General features: G+C 44.6%; 1 protein-coding gene across 3 annotated transcripts in view; it reads left to right on the forward strand.

Moving 5' to 3' along the window:
- kdm6a (lysine (K)-specific demethylase 6A) overlaps positions 1–24,163 on the forward strand; it is a 96,603-nt gene that overhangs the window by 64,235 nt on the left and 8,205 nt on the right. For all 3 annotated transcript variants that reach the window (XM_055870331.1, XM_055870332.1, XM_055870333.1), the window contains 13 exons: positions 10,598–10,691; positions 12,286–12,412; positions 13,308–13,406; positions 14,226–14,445; positions 15,005–15,175; positions 16,027–16,149; positions 17,149–17,226; positions 17,471–17,578; positions 17,725–18,177; positions 20,109–20,998; positions 22,071–22,200; positions 22,414–22,519; positions 23,321–23,526. In XM_055870331.1, coding sequence (XP_055726306.1) covers positions 10,598–10,691; positions 12,286–12,412; positions 13,308–13,406; positions 14,226–14,445; positions 15,005–15,175; positions 16,027–16,149; positions 17,149–17,226; positions 17,471–17,578; positions 17,725–18,177; positions 20,109–20,998; positions 22,071–22,200; positions 22,414–22,519; positions 23,321–23,526 — 2,805 coding nt within the window. The remainder of the gene's footprint in view (positions 1–10,597; positions 10,692–12,285; positions 12,413–13,307; positions 13,407–14,225; positions 14,446–15,004; positions 15,176–16,026; positions 16,150–17,148; positions 17,227–17,470; positions 17,579–17,724; positions 18,178–20,108; positions 20,999–22,070; positions 22,201–22,413; positions 22,520–23,320; positions 23,527–24,163) is intronic.

Consider the following 24,163-nt stretch of genomic DNA (forward strand, 5'->3'; position numbering starts at 1 on the left):
ACAGTTTTTTAGAACAGAACTACCAAAAACATTTTGTAAAGTCCTGGCAATCGAAATCCCCAATTAGAAGTTAGATGTGCAATCAGCAAGATGTGAGTTGTCCACTCAGGTAGCCTACACAGCACACTGGTAAAACACAATTTTCTACAAAGCATTTAGTAACAATGAACCAGCAAATTACATTGTTTGTCCCTCAATTAATAAAGACTGATATGATTTTGCAAAAGCCATTTTACAAACATCTGAATGCTAATGGTGTAGTACAGAAGTGGAACACACTCTTGCAGTTTCACCCGTTGGGAGGTGCCATATGTCATAGGGGTTTCAAAGTGCAAGGACTGTCGTATGCGCACATTCCATGTTCAATCGAGAAGCCTCCGCCTGGGACCTCATTTATACATTATGCTATGGTGGGTTTATACTTTATAGTTTACAATTGCAGTTTCACATTAGTACATATTTCTTTATTTGAACTAACGATAGCTAGCTACCAAGTGTCTGAACCAGTTTTACCAAAGTGAACAATGTGTAAAATCAAGTTTTGCTTGTGAGCCAGTCAACAATGCCGCTATTTAGTCTACTTAACTTACCTGAATGAAATATATGAAACTGAGGCCAACTACATGAGGCCAACTTTACCATATTATCTGGGAAGCATAGTTACACACCCAGTGTCATTACTTTGCCTGAATGATATCTCAACTTTAAACAATGTGAAATTCGAATTCAAAATCATTTGTTTAGCCTCTTCTATTCTGTGGCTGCATGAAATAAAATAAAACATAACGTGAATTCAGCAATTTACTTTTGTTTACTTCATCTTTGTTCCCTGATGAAACGGTAACATCCATTACTGTAGGTAGTTAGTGTTGTCACGATACCAGAATTTTGACTTCGATACCAGGTTAAGTATCACAATACTCTATCATGATACTCAATACCAAAATGATACTATGGAAAAAATAAGGCATATTAGCCAGTCACAGAATGGCACTTGATCCAGACAGATTCTTTTTTTTTTTTTTTTTTTTACATCCAACATTTTTCAGGTGCTGCTATTTGTGCGTTAATGAATCAATTATACAATCTAATTACAGAAATTACCATTATTTGAATAGTAAATCTCTATTGATTAACTGGGTAAATCGAGATGTAGCCTTATCCACAATACAGTTGAATGCATATTCAATAGGAGTGTGCACATGCATTTAGTTATTGAGCTTGTTTTGGCTGATTTCAAAAATACTGCACCAAACATCTTAGTTAGATGTAAAATTGTGTAACTAAGATCTCTTTGGCAAAAAAGCCAAAATTAATGACAGATTTCATGAGTTATCCTAGATTAATTATTACTATTTTGGGGCTACGGCATCTCAAAATGGACAAACAGTACTATTGCCGCTTTTTTTCTTGTTTTTCAAGTGAACGTCTTTTAACTTCTTGATGCACGGATCCCTTTAGCGGGATCATTTTCGTAAACAACCGCTGAATTGCAGAGTGCCAAATTAAAAAATAAATAAAAAACATTTTTTTTCATGAAATCACAAGTGAAATATACCAAAACACAGCTTAGCTTGTTGTTAACCCACCTATCGTGTCAGATTTTGGAAACATGCTTTATAGCGAAAGCAATCCAAGCGTTTGTGAGTTTATCGATCACTAGACAAAACATTAAGAACACCTAGCAGCCATGTAGATTGGTCACGAAAGACAGAAAAGCAATAAAATGAATCGCTTACCTTTGATGATCTTCAGATGTTTGCACTCACGAGACTCCCAGTTACACAATAAATGTTCCTTTTGCTCGATAAAGATTTTTTTTTATATCAAAATACCTCCATTTGTTTGGCGCGTTATGTTCAGTATTTCACAGCCTTAGGCAAGTCATCAAGGCTTGACGAAAATTCCATATAGTATCCGTAAAGGTCGTAGAAACATGTCAAACGTTTTTAATAATCAATCCTCGGGTTGTTTTTAACCTCTCTAGGGTATTTGGGGCGGTAGCGTCCCACCTCGTCAACAGCCAGTGAAACTGCACGGCGCCAAATTCAAAACAACAGAAATCCCATAATTTAAATTCCTCAAACATACAAGTATTTTACACCATTTTAAAGCTACACTTGTTGTAAATCCAGCCAAAGTGTCCGATTTCAAAAAGGTTTTACGAGGAAAGCACACCAAACGATTATGTTAGAAATGAGCCAAGTCACACGAAAAGACAGCCATTTTTCCGATTAAAGAGAGCAGTAACAAATAGCAGAAATAGAGATAAAATTAATCACTAACCTTTGATAATCTTCATCAGATGACACTCATAGGACTTCATGTTACACAATACATGTATTTTCTGTTCGGTAAAGTTCATATTTATATCAAAAAATCTGAGTTTAGGCAAGACGCTGCTGTATCACTTGGCAAAAAGCCTGAGAAAATGCGGAGCGCCAAATTAAAATGAATTACTATGAAAATTACTATAAAATCAAACTTTCATTAAATCACACATGAAAGACACCAAATTAAAGCTACACTGGTTGTGAATCCAGCCAACATGTCAGAATTCAAATAGGCTTTTCAGCGAAAGCATACAATGCTATTATCTGAGCATAGCACCATAGTAAACAAAAGAGAGAAAACATTTCAACCCTGCAGGTGCGACACAAAACGCAGAAATAAAAATACAATTCATACCTTACCTTTGACGAGCTTCTGTTGGCACTCCAATATGTCCCATAAACATCACAAATGGTCCTTTTGTTCGATTAATTCCGTCGATATATATCCAAAATGTCCATTTATTTGGCACGTTTGATCCAGAAAAACACCGGTTCCAACTTGCTCAAACGTGACGACAAAATATCTCAAAGGTTACCTGTAAACTTTGCCAAAAAATGTCAAACTACTTTTGTAAAATAACTTTGGGTATTTTTTAATGTTAATAATCGATAAAATTGAAGACGGGATGATATGTGTTCAATACAGGATTAAAACGAAATGTTGCATGCCTTCTGTTTGATTGAAGCGCATGTCCAGGACACCTGGAGTGCCTCGACTTCAAGATGGCCGTATTTCTTCATTACACAAAGGAATAACCTCAGCCTATTTCTCAGGACTGTTGACATCTAGTGGAAGCCATAGGAACTACAAGCAATTCGCTTAGAAATCTGGTTTCCCAATGAAAACTCATTGAAAAGACAGCGACCTAAAAATAAAAAATATCTGAATGGTTTGTTCTCGGGGTTTCGCTTGCTAAATAAGTTCTGTTATACTCACAGACATGATTCAAACAGTTTTAGAAACTCTATCCAAATCTACTAATAATATGCATATCTTATCTCCTGGGGATGAGTAACTGGCAGTTGAATTTGGGTATGCTTTTCATCCAAACGTGAAAATGCTGCCCCCTACCCTAGAGAAGTTAACATCAATAATCGATAATATTTCAACCGGACTGTAAACTATTGTAACGACCCTGAGTTTATAAGCTCGGAAATCGACTCTGCCGCTTGAGCATGCTTTTGCGGCACAGTCGATAGCGCGCCGGTCTTCGGGCTAGAAGGTCGAGGGTTCGAGACCTGCTCCCTGCCTGTTTCATTACATTGGTGTCAGAAGTGGGATCGGACCTCGCATCCACGACAGTGCATGTGCTTGGCCGGTGAGCGCGTTCCTGTAAGACGTAAAGCCGCAAGCTAGCGCGAGGACGCGCTCTTTGAAAGAGGGAGTAGTGTAACGACCCTGGGTTTATAAGCGCGGAAATCGACTCTGCCGCTTGAGCATGCTTTTGCGGCACAGTTGATAGCGCGCCGGACTTCGGGCTAGAAGGTCGAAGGTTCGAGACCTGCTCCCTGCCTGTTTCATTACACTATTCAATACTGGAGAGAAAGAAAATGTCGAGCAACCAGTGTCGCGCGCAAGAACTAATGGAGGGACATCCGTTTATCCACTGACGCGTTTTGATAAATCTCGCTTATTTTTCAAAATAAAAGCTTTAAACTGTCTAAAGACTGTTCACACCCTGAGGAAGCCACAGGAAAAGGAATCTGGTTGATATCTCTTTAAATGGAGGAAAGGCAGGCAATGGAACAGGGATTTTTCAAAATAAGAGTCACTTCCGGGTTGGATTTTTCAGTTCAGACAGTATTTTGACAGTTTTGGAAAATTTAGTGTGTTTTCTATCCTACTCTGTCAATTATATGCATATTCTAGCATCTGGACCTGAGAAATAGGCAGCTTACAATGGGAACGTTATTTTTCCAAACATAAAAATTCTGCCCCCTAGCTTCAAGAGAGAACGAGGCTCAATTACAGATGTTGCAGTACTGCTGTATTTGAAGCACTCCTCCCTTCTGCCCAGTTTCCTTGATGTTGCTATGGCAATCGAACAGTTTTTTTCCATCCCTGTAACTATCGCTTCTGTGGAGTGATCGTTTTCTAAACTAAAACTCATAAAGAACTACATAGGAAGCATTAGGCTCTAGGTCTGATATGAGCTTTTGAAAACCTGAGTAAGCTCCACTCATTGCACTGGCGCCGTCATAACCTTGACCATAGCATTTGTTCGCCGATATCCCCCTTATAATTTCTATCAGTTTAATTATTTATTTTTCAAGGCCTGGGGCAGTTTTTCATTCACATTCCTGAAGCCCAAGAAACAAACACTTAGCTTTCTAGTACATATGGAAATTAAAAATGTTTATGAATAAATTACTTTTACAGGGTTACTGTCAAAATGGTTTACTACATTTTAAAATATACATTGGTGACAGGCGCATGAGCCTCCAGAGCTCGTACCCCCCACCCCTTGAGGGGGCTGTGGGGATGTCCGGTCCGCCAGTGACACGACCCCTTATTATAGCGCACACTATGCCTGATCCACTTAAGGCGTCAGCATGCTTCAGTTTGTCTGGCGCCTAGCTGCACGAGTGTGCTCGTAAACTCCCTTAAGAAAAGAGATTAACTGTATAGGAAGCTCTGGGGACAGGTCGTCTTGATACTCAAATCAAATTTTATTTGTCACATACACATGGTTAGCAGATGTTAATGCGAGTGTAGCGAAATGCTTGTGCTTCTAGTTCCGACAATGCAGTAATAACCAACGAGTAATCTAACCTAACAATTCCACAACTACCTTATACACACAAGTGTAAAGGGATGGAGAATATGTACATAAAAATATATGAATGCGTGATGGTACAGAACGGCATAGGCAAGATGCAGTAGATGGTATAGAGTACAGTATATACATATGAGATGAGTAATATAGGGTATGTAAACATTATATTAAGTGGCATTGTTTAAAGTGGCTAGTGGGGGAAAAATGTACATACATTTTTCCATTATTAAAGTGGCTGGAGTTGAGTCAGTATGTTGGCAGCAGCCACTCAATGTTAGTGGTGGCTGTTTAACAGTTTGATGGCTTTGAGATAGAAGCTGTTTTTCAGTCTCTCTGTCCCTGCTCCGATGCACCTGTACTGATCTCGCCTTCTGGATGATAGCGGGGTGAACAGGCAGTGGCTCAGGTGGTTGATGTCCTTGATGATCTTTATGGCCTTCCTGTGACATCGGGTGGTGTAGGTGTCCTGGAGGGCAGGTAGTTTGCCACCGGTGATGCGTTGTGCAGACCTCACTACCCTCTGGAGAGCCTTACGGTTGTGGGCGGAGCAGTTGCCGTACCAGGCGGTGATACAGCCCGACAGGATGCTCTCGATTGTGCATCTGTAAAGGTTTGTGAGTGCTTTTGGTGACAAGCCGAATTTCTTCAGCCTCCTGAGGTTGAAGAGGCGCTGCTGCGCCTTCTTCACCACGCTGTCTGTGTGGGTGGACCAATTCAGTTTGTCCGTGATGTGTACACCGAGGAACTTAAAACTTACTACCCTCTCCACTACTGTCCCGTCGATGTGGATAGGGGGGTGCTCCCTCTGCTGTTTCTTGAAGTCCACGATCATCTCCTTTGTTTTGTTGACGTTGAGTGTGAGGTTATTTTCCTGACACCATACTCCGAGGGCCCTCACCTCCTCCCTGTAGGCCGTCTTGTTGTTGTTGGTAATCAAGCCTACCACTGTAGTGTCGTCTGCAAATTTAATGATTGAGTTGGAGTTGTGCATGGCCACGCAGTCGTGGGTGAACAGGGAGTACAGGAGAGGGCTCAGAACGCACCCATGTGGGGCACCAGTGTTGAGAATCAGCGGGGTGGAGATGTTGTTACCTACCCTCACCACCTGGGGGCGGCCCGTCAGGAAGTCCAGTACCCAGTTGCACAGGGCGGGTTCAAGACCCAGGGTCTCGAGCTTGATGACGAGTTTGGAGGGTCCTATAGTGTTAAATGCTGAGCTGTAGTCAATGAACAGCATTCTCACATAGGTATTCCTCTTGTCCAGATGGGTTAGGGCAGTGTGCAGTGTGGTTACGATTGCATTGTCTGTTTAATACATTTAAACTCAATTCCTGACATTTAATCCTAGTGAAAATTTCCTATTTTAGGTCAGTTAGGAACACCACTTTATTTTAAGAATGTGAAATGTCAGAATAATAGTGGAGAGAATGATTTATTTCAGCTTTTATTTCTTTCATCACATTCCCAGTGGGTCAGAAGTTTACATACACTCAATTAGTATTTGGTAGCATTGTCTTTAAGTTGTTTAACTTGGGTCAAACGCTTTGGGTAGCCTTCCACAAGCTTCCCATAATAAGTTGGGCGAATTTTGGCCCCTTCCTCCTGACAGAGCTATTGTAACTGAGTGTAAGGTGGTAAGGCCTCCTTACTCGGGTGTGTAAGGCCTCCTTACTCGCACATGCTTTTTCAGTTCTGCCCACAAATCTTCTATTGGATTGAGGTTAGGGTTTTGTGATGGCCACTCCAATACCTTGACTTTGTTGTCCTTAAGCCATTCTGCCACAACTTTGGAAGTATGCCATCTATTTTGTGAGGGGCACCAGTCCCTCCTGCAGCAAAGCACCCCCACAACATGATGTTGCCACCCCCGTACTTCACGGTTGGGATGGTGTTCTTCGACTTGCAAGCCGCCCCCTTTTTCCTCCAAACATAACGATGGTCATTATGGCCAAATTTTTGTTTCACCAGACCAGAGGATATTTCTCCAAAAAGTACGATCTTTGTCCCCATGTGCAGTTGCAAACCGTAGTCTGGCTTTTTTATGGCAGTTTTGGAGCAGTGGCTTCTTCCTTGCTGAGTGGCCTTTCAGGTTATGTCGATATAGGACTCGTTTTACTGTGGATATAGATACTTTTGTACCGGTTTCCTCCAGCATCTTCACCTTCCTGGCGGTATGACGTGTCACCTTCCACCTTCCTGGCAGTATGACGGCTGCGTGGTCCCATGGTGTTTATACTATTTTTTGTACAGATTAACGTGGTACCTTCAGGCGTTTGGAAATTGCTCCTAAGGATGAACCAGATTTGTGGAGGTCTCCAATTTCTTTCCTGAGGTCTTGGCTGATTTATTTTGATTTCCCCATGATTTCAAGCAAAGAGGCACGGAGTTTGAAGGTAGATCTTTAAATACATCTACAGGTACACCTCCAATTGACAGAAATTATGTCAATTAGCCTATCAGAAGCTTCTAGCGCCATGACATAATTTTCTGGAATTTTCCAAGCTGTTAAAAGGCGCAGTCATCTTGGTGTATGTAAACTTCTGACCCACTGGAATTGTGATACAGTGAATTATAAGTGAAATAATCTGTAAACAATTGTTGGAAAAATTACTTGTGTCATGCACAAAGTAGATGTCCTAACCGACTTGCCAAAACTATAGTTTGTTAACAAGAATTTTGTGGAGTGGTTGAAAAACGAGTTTTAATGACTCCAACCTAAGTGTATGTAAACTTCCGACTCCGACTTCAACTGTATCATGGGCAAAGCCTCTTCTTTCTGTGCCATCGTTGCTGGAGGTATTGATCCTCTGGGTTAAGAAATGTTTTCCAATCAGAGCTATTGAAAGGGTACTAGAGATGAAACGGTATGAAATTTTCATATCGCGATTATAGTGACCAAAATTATCAGCTTTATCGCGGTATTGTTAAAATGTGCTGAAAATGTTCATAAAGTACTGATACACAAACTGAAATCATTTCACCAAGTTTCATATTGAAAACCAACAAACAAATAAAATTAGCAGCACCATGCACTTTTTGTGTGCAGAAACATTAAAATAATAACATTAAAGATGGCATCATGGGCCTCCCGGGTGGCGCAGTGGTCTAGGGCACTGCATCGCAGTGCTAGCTGCGCCACCAGAGTCTCTGGGTTCGCGCCCAGGCTCTGTCGCAGCCGGCCGCGACCGGGAGGTCCGTGGGGCGACGCACAATTGGGCTAGCGTCGTCCGGGTTAGGGAGGGTTTGGCCGGTAGGGATATCCTTGTCTCATCGCGCTCCAGCGACTCCTGTGGCGGGCCGGGCGCAGTGCGCGCTAACCAAGGGGGCCAGGTGCACGGTGTTTCCTCCGACACATTGGTGCGGCTGGCTTCCGGGTTGGAGGCGCGCTGTGTTAAGAAGCAGTGCGGCTTGGTTGGGTTGTGCTTTGGAGGACGCGTGGCTTTCGACCTTCGTCTCTCCCGAGCCCGTACGGGAGTTGTAGCGATGAGACAAGATAGTAATTACAAGCGATTGGATACCATGAAAATTGGGGAGAAAAGGGGATACATTTTTTTTTTAAAGATGGCACTATGTGGCCATGAGAGGTAAAAGTTTCCCTAGTGCAGGTTTAAATGAACACAACCTTAAGTAAGCAAAACAAAGAAAAAAACTAAGAAAATTAGCAGCACTCACTTTGTAGTGAGGCAATTTGAACAATTTGAAATGGCATCATGTCCTTTGCAATGTAATATGAAAGGGCTGCACTGAGGTCTTGAGCATTTTTTGATGTGGGTGCCTAAGCAGCCTGCCTTTTTAAACGCTTGCTCGAGTGTCTGTGTCACAACTGTAGATGAAGAGGGACCAGTAGCGTTACTGGGTTTGCCTGCTGCACGCCCACTCTGTAAACAAGGGAATAGCAAATGTATTATTATTATTGGTGTTTTTTTATTATTATTCACTTACACACACACAGTCTATCTTCTATGTTGCATTTGAGTATATGCAATGACCGCATGCACAATTTACATAAATACAAATGAGTCTTAAGAAGACAGTGATAGTATTTGCAATGAGCCCAACAATTGACATAAATACAGGAGTCTTGTATAAGAGTCTACAGTGTTTCTCCTGTTGGAACACTTTTGCAACCAAGTCGACGTCTGCCGGATTTTAAATGATCAAAATATGTTGGTTGGGTGACTAAACTACATAACGTGTTATCGTGTGCAATGGGAGAATAGAGTCTGCAGACACACGACCCATACAGCAGCAGAACAACGTGTAGTGTTTTTACAACAGTAGGTAACACTGAACGCTTCAGTTTACGTTATTGACAAGCTATTAGCAAGTTAAACAGACAAACCATGACATTTTCCACCATTTCGAAGTTCCCACATCATGCATTGAGCTAAAAGTAAACTTACCTTGCATTCGCTATAAAGTAGTGGGTGGTGGTCACAAAGATGAGTCAAGAGATTTGAAGTGTTGCCCCCTTTCTCAGCAATTTTTTTTTGCATGTTCTGCAGACAGGGGGACCATCTTTGATTAAGTTTCCCTCAGCACTCTTGTAAAACCCAAAATACGACCACACTTCAGATTTGGTCCTTTTAGAAGGCTGAAAAATCTCCCGAGCGCTGTCACTGCCTTCCGCCATGTTATCACACAAAACAAAACCCACGTTGCGTGCTGCGCCTGCGTCAGACTGTTGCTAACTTTGGTTGATGCTGGACAGTATTTACCGTGAATTTTTCAAACCCGTGGTAATCAAACACGGTTTTAATGATAATTTTAAATTTGTAACAGTAATACCAGTCGTTGGGAATTTTACCGTGGTTTATCGTGAAACTGGTAACTGTTTCATCCCTAAAGGGTACACAGTATCTCTCATGTTGAGTTGGTAATGGTTGGTGGATTAGATCCTGGTGCTGGGTGTATTGCCCTATAGTGACTTTGTTTACCCTGACATGGGTTTTATGGTGGCCAGACAGGAAGAGCCCAGGGCCAGACTGCTTTACGGGCGCGAGTGTGTGTGTGTGTGTCGAAGGCTTTCGAGGCTGCAGACATGAAGGCAGGTCGCCCTAGTGATGGAGTAAAATAAGATAAGAACAGAGACCTCCGGACTACACACACACAACTAGATCAGACTCGAGGTCAATTAGAAAAATAAACACATCTCTGTCCAGTGTGGCTTCTCAGGTTTCCCCAGATAAAAACTGCACTGAAGGTGGGATGATTAACGCATACACACACACCACTTAAAACCTGTCCGACGTGTTAAGTCTGGCCTGTCCTGTCCCAGACTGACCCTCCCCCTGCCGTGTGTGTGTGTGTGGTCAGTCTGAAAGGCCTCACATTGTTGGTTTGGTCTGAGGAGGTGTCCAGACTTCTTTGTGTCCGACCAGTGAGACCATAAAACATACTGACCCTTCTTTCTGGCTAAATCAACCCTTCTCTCTCTTCCCCCACCCCTCTCTCTATCACTCTCTTTCCCCCCTTGTCATTCCGCAGAAGAAATTCAGAGCAGCAAAAGAAGCGTATGAGAGTTTACTACAGACAGAGAATCTTCCTGCACAGGTGAAGGCTACTACATTGCAACAACTGGGTAAGTCCTTCAGTCTCTCTCGTATATACTACTATGTCAAAGACTGTCATTTGTTGAAAGAAAATGCATTACTTGTTGACATCATGTCATTTTCGTAACAACCTATAATTTTCTTTGGATTTAGTTGAATATGTTGACAAATTTATCCTAGTTTGTTTTAGGAAGGTTTCGATATGAAAAGTGCTGTCTTTTACGTTTTTAAGTCAAAAGGGGAAGTGCAAGCCATCTTTTTCAAGCTATAGAAATTGGTTGCTAGAATTTTGTAGAGCAGTTGCTTTAGGTGGTGTGTTTGATATATTTAGTTGTCAGTTACTGGCCACATTTGTGCCCCTTCAAAATAGCCTAGGTTAAATACAGTGTAAAATGCATTGCTAAAGGTATACTACTTTGTATTTGTTGTTGATGGTACTAATATGAACCAGGTGTATAAGGTTGATAACACAGGGTTGCATCATGCATTGTGTTCTGGGATATGTTGTGCACGGTATTCCCAGCTGGACAGTTTTCCCAGATCTCCACTTCTCTGCTCCCTTCCCTGTTTTCCCAAGTCTCTCCCAATCCTCCAGTGTCCGATGCAACAGCTCATTATGGAGGTGTTAGTTTGTGTACCCCAACCCCCACGCTACACACAACCACAGACACACACCGCCCCAATGTCGTCCTCTCCAAACACACAGCTCTTGTCTTTTTTCTTGCCATCCTCCCTGGTTAAGAATGTTCCCTCGGTCATAAAGCCATTCTCTCTTTCTGCCCTGACGGCCATTCTCTCTTTCTGCCCTGACGGCGGCTCTGCCAGGGTTGTCATGGTGACCTCCCAGCAAGGCTCGCCACAGGTGTTGAGGGGAGCGAGTGGGAAGTGTGTGTATGTCCGTGTGTATGCCCGTCCTTAGGGAAGTGTGTGTATGCCCGTCCTTAGGGAAGTGTGTGTATGCCCGTCCTTAGGGAAGTGTGTGTGTGTGTGTGTGTGTGTGTGTGTGTGTGTGTGTGTGTGTGTGTGTGTGTGTGTGTGTGTGTGTGTGTGTGTGTGTGTGTGTGTGTGTGTGTGTGTGTGTGTGTGTGTGTGTGTGTGTGTGTGTGTGTGTGTGTGTGTGTGTGTGTGTGTGGAGAGAGGGGAGGGAGCCCCGGGGGACTTGTTTAGACCTTTGAAGACATGGCTGGTGTGTGTATGGAGGAGGAATCTCCCTCTCTCCCTCCCACTTTCTGCTCTCTCCCTCCCTCTTCTTTAGAAAGCTCTAGACAGACAAGCCATTTGGTCCGTTTATGAGACTGGTGCCTTTACACACCAAACAGACAGAGCAGTGTCTCTGAGCCTGACAGTGTAGTACTATACCAATGTATAGTGAATATTAGTGTAATATTAGTCACTCGAGCTGTACCATTGCTATCCGATCTAGCTAGCCTTGGTAATAGACTAGCAGAAAGAACTGCTGGATCAGTGGTGGTGAGAGTTACTATTGCAGACAGTGAAGTGTAGGGTGCTGGTAGCTAGTGGTGCTGTTGACCAGCTAGCAGAAGGCTAGCCCTGCACCCAGACTAGTGGTGGCAGTTGTTGGATCCTCCACCCTCCTAACTCTCCTGGTCTGGTCTCCTCCAGGCTGGATGCATCACACAGTGGAGCTGTTAGGGGACAAAGGCTCCAAGGACAGCTATGCCATCCAGTGTCTGCAGAAGTCGCTAGAAGCAGACCCCAACTCTGGACAGTCCTGGTACTTCCTCGGCAGGTAAGAGGCTTACTTTTTCTTTTGTTGACATTTTCTTTCATAGTGAATTCCTGCTGGCTCTAGTTACCCTCCAGCAGGTGTGTAAGGCTCAACAGCAGTGTATTGAGTAGGACTCTGCCCATAAGGCAGTAAAGCTCACCAGTCTTGTCTGTTCTCTTCTACTGGGTTCAGCCCCAGTCTCACCTGTTTCTCTACATTCTACAGGCCTAGACAGTAGCCGTTTCAGAGCTTCATTGTCTACTTTTCTGATCGCACTGATTATTGATCAGTGATTAATGATCAGTCTTCCCACCGGGAAGACAGCTCATTCTTGTTACACAGAAACCTAAAGATGAATAGCTCTAATTTTTATTTATTTTTTATTTCAGTTTGTCTTTCTGCTAATCCACACAATTGTATTATGGCTTAGACTTATTTGATCCATTTGATTATGGATCATTATGGTACAGTTGACACGGTTGGGCTAGTGCTAACCTAACGTAGCATGTGTGCAAGAAATGCCTGAAACTAGATCCCCTACATACTGGTCTTGACGAGAATACAAAAAACAGTCGGGGGAGGTTCTCTTCTGCACTGCTTAACCAAACCAATACATGTGGAAGGTGCTACATATGGAAATTGTATCTATATTTTTTTTGCATTGGAATTTCTGAAAATGTATATAAACCTGCCACAATCGTGGAATGATAGGGCTTCACAGTATTACTTACCTGCCAGTGTTGTGATATTCTCATATTGATTTCTCCCACTGGAGCGGCATCTGACTTTGTGTTACCCAGTGGAAATCAAGCAGCCAATGTAGAAATGTCTCTCTGCTATGACGTCTCTCTGACTGTATCTTTGTATTCATGTTCATGTTGATTAGTAACCAAGCATAATGTGTGTTTCTCTCCAGGTGCTACTCCAGTATTGGGAAAGTCCAGGATGCCTTCATCTCCTACAGACAGTCCATTGACAAGTCTGAGGCCAGCGCTGACACCTGGTGCTCCATAGGGTAAGACCTGACTCACTGCAGCCAGCGTGTACTCAACTGTCTGGCTGTAGGACCCTTGGAGAAGTCATGAAGGATACTCAATCCGATGGAGTGCAGTGTTTCACATAGGGGTTTTTTCATCAGCAGTGGCAAAGTTGGGGGGGGGGCCTTGGGCGTGGCCAATGGCACAGTTTTAGAAGCCCACTTGGATGCAGAGACCCAATTTTTCAGTTTTAAAGCTAGTTTCCTGAAATTCTACACATTTTTCCATGGCTTATGCCGTGTTCTTATGTTATCTGAGTGATTTCAAGCAGTATAAATAAATCAATGGGGGCCCCATAACATTACATTTTTGGAATTCTAGATTCTCCCTGACTGTCAAGTTTTTATTTTGTTGATTCTTAATTCTGAAAGATGTTATTTAAAAAAGATATAGTGTTTTCAACATACTTTATATTTGGTTTTAATCGTTGAAGTTTACACTGAAACTTTTTACCACAAACACTGGAGTGTTTGTGGATGTGGGTGTTGGTCATAGCAATAGGATTGGAACAGCAGTATTAGCCTATGTCTACAGTATTGGTGCTGTATCGTCTCAAGGGAAACTGCAGCTCAGGGGCCCTCTAAGGGGCTGGTTTGGACCCTAGGGGACCCTGCAGCTCCACACTGCAACAGGAGAGGCAGAGAGGGAGTTAGAGGTCCCTAGCAAGTGAAGTATGGATAGACTTTGGGTGTGGCCACCCGAGGGAGAGGATTCACTAAAAACCCTGCCCCCATCTCCCTGTCACTCCTTCTTTCTCACTTTCTCTCCCTCCCTCCCTCCCTCCCTCTCTCCCCTAGTGTGCTGTACCAGCAGCAGAACCAGCCTATGGATGCACTGCAGGCCTACATTTGTGCAGTGCAGCTGGACCACAGTCACGCAGCTGCCTGGATGGACCTGGGCACGCTCTATGAATCCTGCGGGCAACCACACGACGCCATCAAGTGTTACATCAACGCCACCCGCAGCAAGTCCTGCACTAACACCGCCGCCCTCACACACCGCATTAAGCTGCTGCAGGTAGGCAGGGAGGGAGGGAGGGAGGGATACACATGCAGAGATGTACACACACACACACACGCACACACCAACCAACCAACCAGTAGCCAAAGATTTCAGCTGGCCCTTTTCTGTTAAACGTTGTGGTGTGTGTTGGGTTGTTTTGTTCTTTGTTGTGTTGTGGTGTATCATGCAAGTGTTTTAAGAGCTCTATTTTGTACATTTGTTTATTGTTGTTTATTTTACGGACTGTGACGTAGTTCTGTGATTTTTGATTTGACTCATTGATATATGAACACTGATTCATATTGATGCGATACTACACATTCTCATCAGTAATCGTAAAGACAATCTCATGGCATTGACCATTCTTTGAGTGATTCTTTTCATTTGACTTTATATCATCTCTGAAGAGGCTGTATTTCTTGTACAAGTACCTATACTATAACTGATTGACTTAGTAGAAAGTATTACAGTACTATACTCCACAAGGTGCTCAGTACGTAGTGTCACTGGATTGTCCTACCGTACCGTAAACCAGTACTGAAATGTGTCTTTACGCCATTTCCTCCTCCTATAGGCTCAGTTGTGTAACCCTCAGCCAGGTAGTCTTGCGGGGGGGAAGGGTACTAAAATGCTTCCTAGTATTGAGGAGGCGTGGAGCCTGCCCATCCCCGCTGAGCTCACCTCCAGACAGGGGGGCCTGAACACTGCAGCAGGCAGCCCAGGGTCACAGACACAGCAGCAGCAGGTGAGACCACTAGAGACCGATAACACCCAGCTAACAAACCCTTACTACTACTACTGCCTAACCTGTCCTGTCCTGGTGCATCTCAATAGTCTTCTCCTTTCCTCCTTTTCTCTCCTCTCATTGGCACTGATTGGAAAACTCAGGATAGGTGGAACACAGTGGATGCCCACAGGCAATATTTGCATTCATCTGTCTAGAAACGTTTGCATCAGTGCAGAAAAAGCGAAGGAGTTGAGACGAGAATCGCCCTCACTAACACTAACCTCACATTTAGTAGATGAAATTCTCTGTGTGGTTCCTAATACAACAGTACAAGTCATCAGTCAATGCTACTCTCACTCACCCATCAACTCTGTTTGAAATGACATGCACAGAATGAATGGAAACTTCGGATATGGAATTGTTATATGTTAGTGACTCTGAATGATATCTGATGAATTCTCAACTTGCCTGCCATGTCTTGCTTTTCTTGGGCGACCGTTTGACATTAAAACTACCTTGGCACCAAAGGTTTGATGGCAAACGGTGGTAACCCAAATATTTAAGTTCCTTTACGTTCCATATCAATTCATCTCATTTCTCCTGCCAAGAAAAAAAGACAAGACTGTCACACACACTGTTGGCTCTGAGATTTCTGATTAGACGTATCAATAAGGTTGTTGTCGGGGTTGTGGTATCTGTTCTCACTCCATACTCTCTACACATAGTAACAGAACCATCCTCCCCCCTCCTTTCCCACCTCTCCCAATAATCCTCCTCCCTCTCTCCCCCATTAACCCTCCTCTCCCTCTCCCCCATTAACCCTCCTCTCCCTCTCCCCCATTAACCCTCCTCTCCTGCCTCTCCCCCAGGCGTCTAAGTCCCACCAGGGTGGTGAGGGAGGCCAGGGCCAAACGCACGTCTCCCCCCATCCCAGCCACACTGACGGTCAGGCCAGCCCCGCCAAGAGAAAACGCACCGCCAGCCCGGCTAAGGTATGGTTCAGTCCTTAACAATGTTCCCTCAAACATTTTTTGCCACTGAGCAAATTTCAGGTCTGCTGGCGGCAAACTTGAAAGTTGTGAAAATTCTGTGCAACTTCTGGCGCGCATTTACTGTAAACACTGAGGCTGTACCCGCTTTAAGTTATGGTTATAACAGTGGCCAATTTTGCTACCCTCTGACTTTTTGCCCCAAAATACAACACTGCCCCAAAATACAACACTGCCCCTTACAGTAAAAAAGCTCTTTACCTGACTTGCTTTTCAAAGATGGCTAGTAATGCACATGTTTTGTGTTCTTGTAGCAAGCAACCACTCCCTAATTTCTGTCTAGAAATTAGCTATATCTGAGCTAATAACTTGCTTACTAGCAAAGAATATGAATAAATGTACACACCTAGCTACATGCAGCATTTGCTTTGATCTCGAAACAAGCACATTTATTCACGACCACTCATGCTGTAAACACAGTCCAGTTCAAAGTAAATGGCACAGATCCATATGCGGCAATGGTCTATTTGCATATAGGGATTATGCAGCTCTGATTGGTTATGGCGCCCCGGTCTGTGTATAGGCCTGAGTCAACGCAATAGAGTCGTACTCAATGCGCTCTGGCTATAAGAAAATCTCTTGCATAGTTTGTTTTGTTCCGGTATGTTGCATTGAAAGTGGCTAACATTGTGTTGATTCGATCACAATTTGCACAGTAATGGGAAACGTTGATAGTGTTAACTAAGGGGGAAAACTAGAAAGTTTGGTGAAGTTCAATCTTGTGCTTCTCTGCACGGGCTGATATTTCTTCTGCGCAGCAGTCCTGGGGCAGCTGCGCACAGCTTAGAGGTAACATTGGTCCTTAACCCAGCCTAATGTCAGAACCCAGAACCAAATCTCTGTCATGCCAACTGACCCTAAACCAGCTTTGTGAACGCAAATAGGAATTATGCCTAAATTGTTACAAGCTTTATTGCCAGGTATCTCTCTCTGATCCCACAGAGTGCTGTGGACCTGTGGACAAACCACCCGGTACAACACCAGATCCCCAGCTGGTACCTAACACCACAGAAACTACAGGTGGGTTCTGCTCTTCCAATCAAACCATACCAGTGTCTGATTCTAATTAAATGAGTCAGACCTGAACTGTATTTGTTACATGTGAGTCATTTTACAGACTCTACAGCCCTTCTCCAAAGCAACTTTGCAGTATAAAGCAACTTGCGTACTGAATAGTAAGCATAAAAAGCCATAAGCAAAACACTTCAGAATGTAAATAGTTATCAATGGTTCTAAATGCCTGTACCTTTTCATCCTCTTCTAGCTCCTGGATCAGCTCCGGACCAACCGGGCCAGTCTGAAACCACCTCAGATGCAGATTCTGGACCAGCTGGAAAAACAGTTCTCCCTCATGCAGCAGCATCAACATCAGGTACACGCGCACGCACGCACGCACACACACACACACACACACACACACACACACACACACACACACAGATAAGCAAACACCACATATTTTATTATAAACAGTATTCAAACTGTTGTCTTTCTCCCATCACCCCTTTAATTGGCTAGGTGAGACAGCAGGCAGCAGGACAGTTGCGGCCCACCCTACCCAACGGCCCCTCGCTGTCCCCAAACTCCCTCCCCTCCCCTCACCCCCTCTCCCGGACGTCACCCGTCAGTCAAACCACAGCCCGTCCCCCTTGTACTGCTCAGCCAATGGCCAACACACCTTTATCTTCAAGTCCCCTTGGGCAGCTAGGCAATCCAGAGGGGGGAACTGTGGGCAATAATCGCAATCCCGGTCTACCGGGTGCAGGGACGTTACCGGGCGGTCTAACGGGAGGTGGCGGGAGTAATGGAAACGTGCCTTACCTACAGCAGAACTGTCTACCTCACAACTGCAATGCCACTAGTACCAGTAACCCCAGTACCCCCACCAGCAACAACACCAGTCACAGCAGTAATAGTACCAGTAATGTAGAGGAGGCCTGGAAGAGCCAGCAACGTACCAACTCCACTCAGGTACATATCTTTTTGTTTCAGTCTCTCTTTAATTCTGACGAGTTCTTTATCTCTCTTTCACTTTCACTCTTGTTCTATCTTGTTTGCTAACTGTTTGTATCTATCTTGTAAGGATGTAACATTTCACCATAACACATCGGCCCTCAGTTCAAATGTTAAAGATAAGACCGCATCGGTCCGCTGACACCAAACCGATCCAAATGTAGTATGCATCGGTTGAAAATCTATTCAAATGTTACTAATTGCCGATTCATTAAAATGTTTTGTGACAATTGATGCAGCCTCCTCTTCAGTCTCAAACTAAGCATATAACTGTTAACAGTCATTGATCGACAAGTCATTTTTTGCATGCCAAATAACCATAGGTAATATCAGTAGCCTAGTCAAACTACTCACTGTTCCCAGCTTCGTGACCAACGTGAGGTAGGCATCCTCTTCCTGATCTTGCACGTCTGTGCGGCACCTTAAGCATTCACCAGTTACCAATGGATTATTATAAACTTTGTGGTTTGAGCACTGAATGCTGATAGCTGTGGTATAGCAGACCGTATTCCACGGATATGACAACACATTTATTTTTACTGCTCTAATTATGTTGGTAACCAGTTTATAATAGCAATAAGGCTCCTTGGGGGTTTGGGGTATATGGACAATATACCACGGCTAAGGGCTGTGTCCAGGCACTCCGCGATGCGTCGTTCATAAGAACAGCCTTTAGCCGTCGTATATTGGCCATATACCACACCTCCTCGGGCCTTATTGCTCAATTGAAAATGGTGTTATAAAAGTAAGCTACCGGAGACACAACTCTCATCTGGCAATACCTGCTGAACGTGGCTTACAAATTATTTTATTTAGATTGTTCAGGTTCACCATCCGCAATAGTTTTGGTTGTTTTGCTTTAAACAATCAGTGTACACCGAACATTAGGAACACCTTGGGATGTCATAGGGATGCTGGCACATGTCAACATGTCAATGCTTCCCACAGTTGTGCTAAGTTTTCTGGATGTCCTTTGTGTGGTGGACCATTCTTGATACACACGGGAAACTGTTGAGCGTGAAAAACCCAGCAGCATTGCAGTTCTTGACTCACTCAAACCGGTGCGCCTGGCACGTACAACCATACCCTGTTCAAAGGCACTTAAATATTTTGTCTTGTTCATTCACCCTCTGAATGGCACACTTACACAATCCACGTCTCAATTGTTTCAGGGCTTAAAAATCCTTATTTAACCTGCCTCCTCTTCATCTAAACTGATTTGAAGTGGACTTAACAAGTGACATCAAGGGATCATAGCTTTCACCAGGATTCACCTGGTCAGTCTATGTCATGGAAAGAGCAGGTGTATATGGTAATTTTTTGGCATACAGGGTAAAGTTGATAGTTTCATAACGAGCAATCACTTTTGCGAGGCGCACTGCATGGCAAAGCGGGAGGAGAAAAGAAGCTCACCAAACTTCCAAAAGGTCAAAACCATTACATTTTGAGATGGGGGGGGGTCAAATCCATTCAGGGAGACGCACACAACACAGCTCAGACAGATCCAGCGCAGACAGATCCAGCTCATGAGTTCCATTAGCAGCAGATTTGAATTTCTAATAGAAAGTGAATGTATTTATTCAGCAAAAGTGCATCGAATCAAGCTGTTATCAAACCAAATCGCGTCGATTCGTTCTCTAAATCATACCGAATCATTTAAAACTTAGACGTATCATTGCCCATGCATCTATCTAAGACAAAGCGTATTGATCATCTTGAAAGGGAAAGATTCATATTCCTACTATCTTGTGAATTCTCTATTGCTCACTCTTTCACTCAACCTCCTTTTATTTTGTTCTGACTTGGTCTGTCACTTTTCTTGTTTTGCATCTCATTAACTGTCTTGACCCTCATCGCTGATCAGTCTGTTTTTCTCCCCCTCTATCCAGGGGCTTCACAAAGGTCCAGGTTCACATTCGGCAGGTCCCAATGGAGAACACCCTTTCTCTTCATCCTCCTCCCATGCCACTGGATCCGGTGCACAAATTCTAAATCAGGTCGGACATTCTACCGGGCCCTGCCCTGCCTCCTCTTCCTCCTTCTCCTCTTCGCCCCAGAGGGCCGGTGCCCCCAACCACCTCCCCTCCTTGCCCCTCCACTCCACCACCACTACCTCAGTGGCCCAAACCAAAGAGACCACGCCTTCAGGAAGCAGCAGTTGTTTGGCTACCACCACAGGGACGACGCTTAGTCCCGGTACCACTGCCCCTATGCAGGGATTGGCTAATCACATCCAGCAGGGGGCGGTGACCACAGAAAGCTCGTGGAGCCAATCCCAGCCCGGCTCTCCTCCTCCGGGCGCGCTCAGTTCAGACAATCCTCAGCTCTCAGCCTTGTTCATGGGAAAAGCCAGTAATAAGGATGTTACTAACTACGATAATAATAATAATCACGGTGGTGTTAATCAAGGAGCCACCAGGGACAATAACATCAAGGTCAACAACATCCACCCGGGTGTCCACCACGGAGGTCCCAAACCCCTGTCGGAACGCTCTGTGGCCTCCTCACCCCTCTCAGCCATGTCCGCCTCCACCCCCTCCCCCCCGCGCTGCGCCGACCACCACCCCCTCACAGCCAACAGCCTTATCAGAATCCCGTCCAACAGCGGAACCACCCGTACCGCTACCACTACCCCACAGGTCAACGGTAAGGGGCTAGATGACTCTCGGAGCCCAGTGAAAGTAGAGCCCACTGGGGTGTCTCACAGCAGGCCTGCCCTGGCCCCATGGTCCTCAGTCTCCATCTACCCCAGCTCTAGCCAGGTGCTCAAAGCATGCAGGTAGGACATCATATCCTTCTATCACATCAGTCACATTTAATTTGTAACTTTTGGTGTGCTTTTTTGAAAGAAGTCAATGGCCATAGGATGGATGTTTCAAATGCTGCATGTTCTAATGCAATGTAGTGTTTTTTTCTTGTAAAGGCCATACAAACTACAGCAGTGGTGTTTTTTCAGCAGGAACCTCGTTTTTTTCCTTTGACTCCAAATCTAATGACGCAACCTTAAAATCTGAAAATTTTGATCTTTACATCAACAAACAACCTTCAGTTCGTTTTTTTTTTTTAAATCAACAAAAAAAAAAAAAATACATTTACAATTATTTTTTTTCTCAAAATTAGCTTTCTTGTATATTGTCCCATACAATAATCTGTACTCTTAATGTTTTGTTCCAATTTTGGCGACCCCACTGCAATTCCCCCGTGACCCCAACTTGAATACCCTGAACTAGAGTCAACTAGAGTTCACTCACCGTCTGTGTCATATAGAGTTTATTGTGGGGGTCGCTGCTGACTGTTTGGTTTGAGTTGAAGGTCTTGGTGCTGTAGCAGCCCAGCCTGGCCCTATTGGCCAGTTAGCCCTTAGCTTGGCCTGTTTCAGTTCTGGTCTGGGCAGCCAAATACTTGATTTGGGGCCCAATGAGTGTGGAGAGTGTGCTCTGATGTAGGTCAGGCTATCAGTGGGTTGGAGAGGTGGGTGGCTAATGTTTCCGAAAGGGGTATATGTGGTGTGTACAAGGAGTGTCCAGTAACTGACAGGGCTGTAGAGATCCTGACCAGTAAGCCATGTGTACACAACCTGAGCCATAGTTGTTATTCTACTGCACATATACTGCTCTGTGTATGACTATAGCTTTGGTGAACCGCTACTCTAGGGTTCTTTCTCTTACTGAGCCTCAAGTTCTGTTCTAACACTGGTCTGTTTTAATTGTGCTGCACAATGCATGTCTGTCTAGATTCCAGACTCATTGTGTTGGCTTGTGCTGCTGCTATTAGCTGAAGCATGGTTCATCTCAGTGTCATTGAGCAGCCAGACGTGATCTCGCTCTCTCTCTGTCCCCCTACGTCTTTAGGAACCTGGGGAAGAACGGCCTGTCCAACAGCAGTGTCCTCCTAGAAAAGTGTCCCCCGCCCAGACCCCCTCCGCCCCCCTCGCCCTCACTGCCAAAGGACAAACTCAACCCCCCCACACCCAGCATCTACGTGAGTATACAGCCACAAGGGTTTTTGTTGAGATTTTATTACTTTGTACTTTTTACTTGCAACAGTAAATGTAGTTTTCATCCTGAAGTTTTTAGTTGCGTCCGTCGCTGTCCCAGGAAAACCCATGTGGTAAAGGTCTTAGACTTCATCAGAACGGTCTAGTTTGCAAGTCAAAAGTCTAATGTGTGTGTGTTTCTCTCCCGTGGTGTGTAGCTGGAGAATAAGAGGGATGCGTTCTTCCCTCCGCTCCATCAGTTCTGTACCAACCCCTCCAACCCTGTCACCGTCATCAGAGGACTTGCCGGGGCGCTCAAACTGGGTGAGTTACACACTGATGGTAGTCCTATACCGTCGTTACACACTACTTGCTGGGGGAATTACACTTTGCTTACACACTCTAGCAAAACAAACATTAGTCATCATTCTAGTCCTGATTGGGATCTCATTTGAATTTTACTTGAATGTTTCTCCCCTAAGGACAGAAATAAAAGCTTTGTGTGTCTGTACGCACTCATTTGCTTGTGTGTGTGTGAGGGTGTGTGTGTTTGCACTCATTCACTCTCTCACAGGCTTGGGTGGGTGGGGATGTGTATGTTTGTGTGTTGAACAACTTAACATGTATGACAACAGCACCACCTGCAAGCAGAGAGTGTCATTACATGTATAGCATCTGAAGTAAAGTAGCCAATGGCTGCCAAGGAAAGCTATTGGCTCCCTCACTTCATCAGCTAGCTTGCAACTGCATCACTGTACTGTAGCACACCACACACAGACTAGAAACTCACTCTTAATAACTGGATGGATAAATAGCTTTTAGTTCATTAAGCTAGTTCTTCTGAACTCTGTGTTTTACTGCTCTGGGAAAGATTTTGCAGCCTTAGCAGAAATTGGCTGAATTTCCCTGACCGATGTTTTGCTGTTGCCCATGCCAGTTGGGAGTGGTACTAAACATCCCATACTAAACATTTTTCCACTCCACTTTTTCTCCCTTTCCCTCAATCCCCATCCTCTGTCTCCCTATTTTCTTTCCTCTCCTACTCTGTCCCTTCTCCCTCCACCCTTCTTTCTCTCCCTCCACTCCTTCCTCCGTCCCACCTTTCTCCCCCCTCCCCTCTCTCAGACCTGGGTCTGTTCTCCACTAAGACCCTGGTGGAGGCTAACCCAGACCACCTGGTGGAGGTGCGGACCCAGCTGTCTCAGCCCACCGACGAGAACTGGGACCTGAGTGGCACAAAGAAGATGTGGCGCTGCCAGAGCAGCCAATCACACACCACCATTGCCAAGTATGCCCAATACCAGGCCTCGTCCTTCCAGGAGTCACTACGGGTTAGTAGAGGGAGATGCACGTACATACACAAATCCACCACCATCATCTCCAAACAAAGTCAGTACAAGGCGCCTCCCGGGTGGCGCAGTGGTCTAAGGCACTGCATCGCAGTGCTAGCTGTGCCACCAGAGACTCTGGGTTCGAGCCCAGGATCTGTCGCAGCCGGCCACGACCGGGAGGTCCATGGGGCGACGCACAATTGGCCTAGCGTCGTCCGGGTTAGGGAGGGTTTGGCCGGCAGGGATATCCTTGTCTCATCGAGCACTAGTGACTCCTGTGGTGGGCCGGGTGCAGTGCACACTGACCAGGTCGCTAGTTGTACGGTGTTTCCTCCGACACATTGGTGCGGCTGGCTTCCATGTTGGATGTGCGTTGTGTTAAGAAGCAGCGCGGTTGGGTTGTGTTTCGGAGGAGCATGGCTCTCGACCTTCGTCTCTCCCGAGCCCGTACGGGAGTTGTAGCGATGAGACAAGACAGTAACTACTAAGAATTGGATACCACGAAATTGGGGAGAAAAAGGGGGTAAAAAAAGTCAGTACAGGGCCTTGTTGAATAGAAACACCGTTTTGAGTGGTATGTTGTCACTGAATATTCACATGGACACTCCAGACATAGCTTTGTCACTTCCCAGCTTAG

The sequence above is a fragment of the Salvelinus fontinalis genome, chromosome 19 (genome assembly GCF_029448725.1).
Source record: "Salvelinus fontinalis isolate EN_2023a chromosome 19, ASM2944872v1, whole genome shotgun sequence".
NCBI lineage: Eukaryota > Metazoa > Chordata > Actinopteri > Salmoniformes > Salmonidae > Salvelinus > Salvelinus fontinalis.